Source organism: Erigeron canadensis, chromosome 8 (assembly GCF_010389155.1).
Source record: "Erigeron canadensis isolate Cc75 chromosome 8, C_canadensis_v1, whole genome shotgun sequence".
Taxonomy (NCBI): domain Eukaryota; kingdom Viridiplantae; phylum Streptophyta; class Magnoliopsida; order Asterales; family Asteraceae; genus Erigeron; species Erigeron canadensis.
The window spans coordinates 16,719,648-16,723,536 of NC_057768.1; the positions used below are offsets into that span (position 1 = coordinate 16,719,648).

Consider the following 3,889-nt stretch of genomic DNA (forward strand, 5'->3'; position numbering starts at 1 on the left):
AATGGATAGACAGTAATTCAAAGTACCATCAGAATACTTGGGAAAATCTGAGGCACGAATGAAGATCTTTCTCTTTAGTCGATTAATGAAGACAACCCCATCCAAGTCTTTAATTGTATCTCCAATCTGAAAATAATCTAGCACATAACCTCCGGCTCTTTGATTTGGTCTTGTGAGATTAATCCTGCTAGTTCTTCTTTCTAAGCCAATCTGAAAGTCATTGAATTCATAAAATCTGATCAAGGCTTGAATATGGCTTTTCAATGCTTCATATGCTTGGAGTTGATCTGGAGTCTTGATTATCAGGTAAGCATATCGATTGTAGAGGAAGAGAATGTCTGAGATCTTCATATGTTGAAATGATTCTTCTCGAAAAACATAAATCTTGCCATCAGCACGACGAACTTTGAATCTAACCAGCCTGAGATTATTGTTTATAAGAGGAACAAACAACTCAATAACTTCAGTGTGATCGGTCTTTCAAATTGTTGATACCACCATTCAGCTCTCACAGTGTTGTCTGCATTCATCAACTCCATATATGCATCTCTTTGACCTTGATGTCTGAACATAAAGAATGCTCTTAATCGGTTCAGGTTCATATTTAGTCTTTCATCTGGTGAGCAATAAATTTGAAAAGCTCTTTCTTCAAGGTATTTTGCTTTGCACACAATCTCTTCAGGTTTGGTACTCAAATCTAAGATCTGCTCATAGTTCTCAGTGAAATAACCCTTATTGATCTGCCAAATCTTATCTTTTGAGATCCTCAGGTGTCTAACTCCAAATGCAAGCTCACTAGGAGTCTCAATATTATCAGTGTCTCTCAAATGATAGACAATTTCTTCAAAAATGTCTTTTCCATATTTTTCTTGCTAAGATTGTGGAATGGCTTCACTTGTTGGAGCATTATCAGGATCATCAGAATCAGATGAATCAGACTCATCATTATTAGCATCTTCTGGTTGAAATGGATCAGGATCACTTGACTCATCAGAACTTAAAGTTGTGGAATAATAATGTGAAATGTTTCTGACAAGCGGGGGTAAGTCATCTGAATCTGATTCATGAATATGAGATGATGAAGCTTGAGCTTGAGTTTGATCTTGAAACACATCTTGAACAGTTTCTTCTTGACCAACTTGATCTTGAGTTTCATGACCCTCTCTGATATCTCTAATATTCTCCCCCTCGGGTTGATCATCAGGATCTTGATCATCCCGACTCCTGGAGATATCAGCCAGTCGACATTGTTGGTCAAGTTCTCAGATTCTTTTCTGAAGAGCTTCAACTTCAGCTCGATTCTCTTGTTGAGTACCTTGAAATGACATATATGCTAGAAGTGATTGAAAGATTGATCTTTTGTGAGAAGTGAGATGTGGTTCTTCAGATCTCAACCGATGCATGAGTGCAACAATAAGAGTGTCGGTTGATAAACCACTGGTGGCAATTCTTTTCGGTGAACAATCACTTAAGTATTCGGTTGAATCAGATGATTCGGAAGAAGAAGAACTGGAAGAATGATGTGGTGAACTTGGATCGGGGAATGATTGAGTTATTGGCGTTGGTGTTGTTGTTGGTGGAACAGTTGGAATTATTGTTGTTTGAATTGTTGTTGATGGAATTGTTGTTGTTGTTTGAATGGTTGGAGGTGTTGGTGTTACTCGAGATCGTATTGAAGATGCTACTGGAGTACCAATGCGTAAAGTACCTCCAGTACGCAATCTTGGTGATGGTGAACTTGTTTTAGTGGCAGGAAGTTTACCGGTTATAATGTTTCTTGATACAAGCAATTCACTCCTTTGCCCTTCTACAACTCCTTCAACAAATTCAGATAACAACCTTTGAGCTTCAAGAGGTAATGGAATAGCAGAATCTGGCACATCAGTAGTCTCAAGTGATTCTACTGAGTGACCCGAAGACATCATTACTGTCTCAGGATTTCCTGTTGGTTCAAGAGTTTGAACAACAGTTGATGATTCGGCTTCACAACCAGAATCCTTAGGGAAATGAAGGTAAATAACACCGGAGTCACTTAGACTTACCGTTAAGCCTAAAGCATGAAGAGCTGACGCAACAGATTGAGCTCGTAAGAACTCAGACTGTCGTACAACTGATCTAGCTACTAAGGCGCCTTCGTTCAAAGCTGGCGTGATGTTAGCAATAGAAGGACTTCTAAACAATCCTCGAGAGGGCACAATAGCCAATCTCTCTATGTTTGTTCCAGCATCATCACGTAGATGTGTAAAAGGTATCACAATCGGTGTCCTAAGGGGGGTACTAGACACACGTGCAGAAATGAAGTTCAAGAGAGGGGCAGGTGTCTCTTTTGATTCAACATTCACAGACTCTAAAGAAGAATGGAATGGAGTGCGTGGAATTTGCCCATGTGAAAATTAGACGTCAGTCTGTTGAGAGACTTCCGAATGGCTTGCGAAGGTTTGAGCATGCGAGAGTTGGGAGCTCTCGGCTTCTACCCTACGGCGAACCCGGCGTTTAAAGACGTTTGTTACTATATGGAGGCCAACGTTTTCTTTTTGCCTTTCACCTAGCCCTTCTCTGGTATTTTCAACCTCTCCCTCATTTCGTCCTTGTCTCTCTGGGATGTCCATGACATCATCAGCAAACTTATTTGCATCATCAGAATCAGATTCATCAACACTTGAATCATTCACATCTTCTTGTTCTGTTGTTTGAAATCGATCATATTCAAAACGAGATCTCTTGAATGTTTTGTGAATATTAACAGGAATCGGTTTCTTTCGGCCTTGAAGATATGTCGGTTGAGGAGATCGAGGAAATGATGATGATGAAGGAATTTGTGATAAAACGGTTTGAGATTGAGTTTGTTCCATGGTTGGGGCTACCGGTGAAATGATTCTGGAACTAGTGAAGAATGATGAATAGGTGTTTGAGGTGATTTTGGTGAAGATGGAGATGTTGATCTTTGAGGTGATGGTGTTTTGGGTGATGGTGATCGATGTAAAATTGTAGTTTTGGGAGGTGGAGATCTGATTGGCTTGGGAGACCCTGACATAGAGATTGTTTCCTCAGAAGATGTGGGTGAAGAAGGTTCAGCTGGAGCTTTTCCCTTGAGTTTCTTTGATGAGCTCCCCTTCTTTTTCTTTCTAAACACTTGTTGACTTAACTTTAATACAAACATTTTTCTTTGACCATTCATTTTTCTTCTCTTTGGCTCAATGGAACTGGATACACCCTCACTCTCTTTTCTTTTTCTCTTAGACCCATCACTTGGTGTCCTATGTACAACTTGGGTAGGAACCGGGAGGCTTTCCGGTCCCAGAGTTGTTCTAATCCAGTCCAGATAAGCAACTAAATCCTCATTCGAATCAGAAACGAAATCAAGCAAGTGTGATGGAATCAAGAATGTATAACTAGCAATTCCGGAATCTCTGACATACTTGTACTGATTGATGGAAACTCGGGTATCATCTTGAAGTCTTGGAATGCACATTTCATGTCTGACGGTACTGTAGACAATTACTGTCAGAAATCGTATGAATGGAATATACTTCTTGGGAGCTGAGACTTTGCCATTAACCAACACTATCAACTGGTCCCACAGAAGTTGAGCAATATCATAATGTCTATTGAAGACATCACCATAGAAAATATGCAGCATTGGCTATGTCAGATTATCCATCCCTCTTGTGTATGGAGTCAAGCAGTTGCTGAGAATGGAATACACATAGTACCAAATCTTGGGCAGATTCTTCAATTTGAAGTCTTTAGTCTTGGTCAAAGGACCTTCATACCCAAGGGAAATCAATGCAGCAAACATCACATCATTGGACTCAAATGTATCAAAATCAACATGTCCATTTGAATTTGCTTCCGGGAGCATCAGAATTCTTCTAAAGTCATCAAGATT

General features: G+C 39.8%; 1 protein-coding gene across 1 annotated transcript; it reads right to left on the reverse strand.

Moving 5' to 3' along the window:
• Nucleotides 1–872: 872 nt before the first annotated feature.
• Nucleotides 873–1,922, reverse strand: LOC122610341 (cell wall protein DAN4-like). Its single transcript, XM_043783336.1, has 2 exons — nucleotides 1,316–1,922; nucleotides 873–1,057 (listed from the first exon to the last, which is right to left on the reverse strand). The coding sequence occupies exons 1-2, from the start codon at nucleotides 1,920–1,922 to the stop codon at nucleotides 873–875; spliced, it is 792 nt and encodes a 263-aa protein (XP_043639271.1).
• Nucleotides 1,923–3,889: the final 1,967 nt, after the last annotated feature.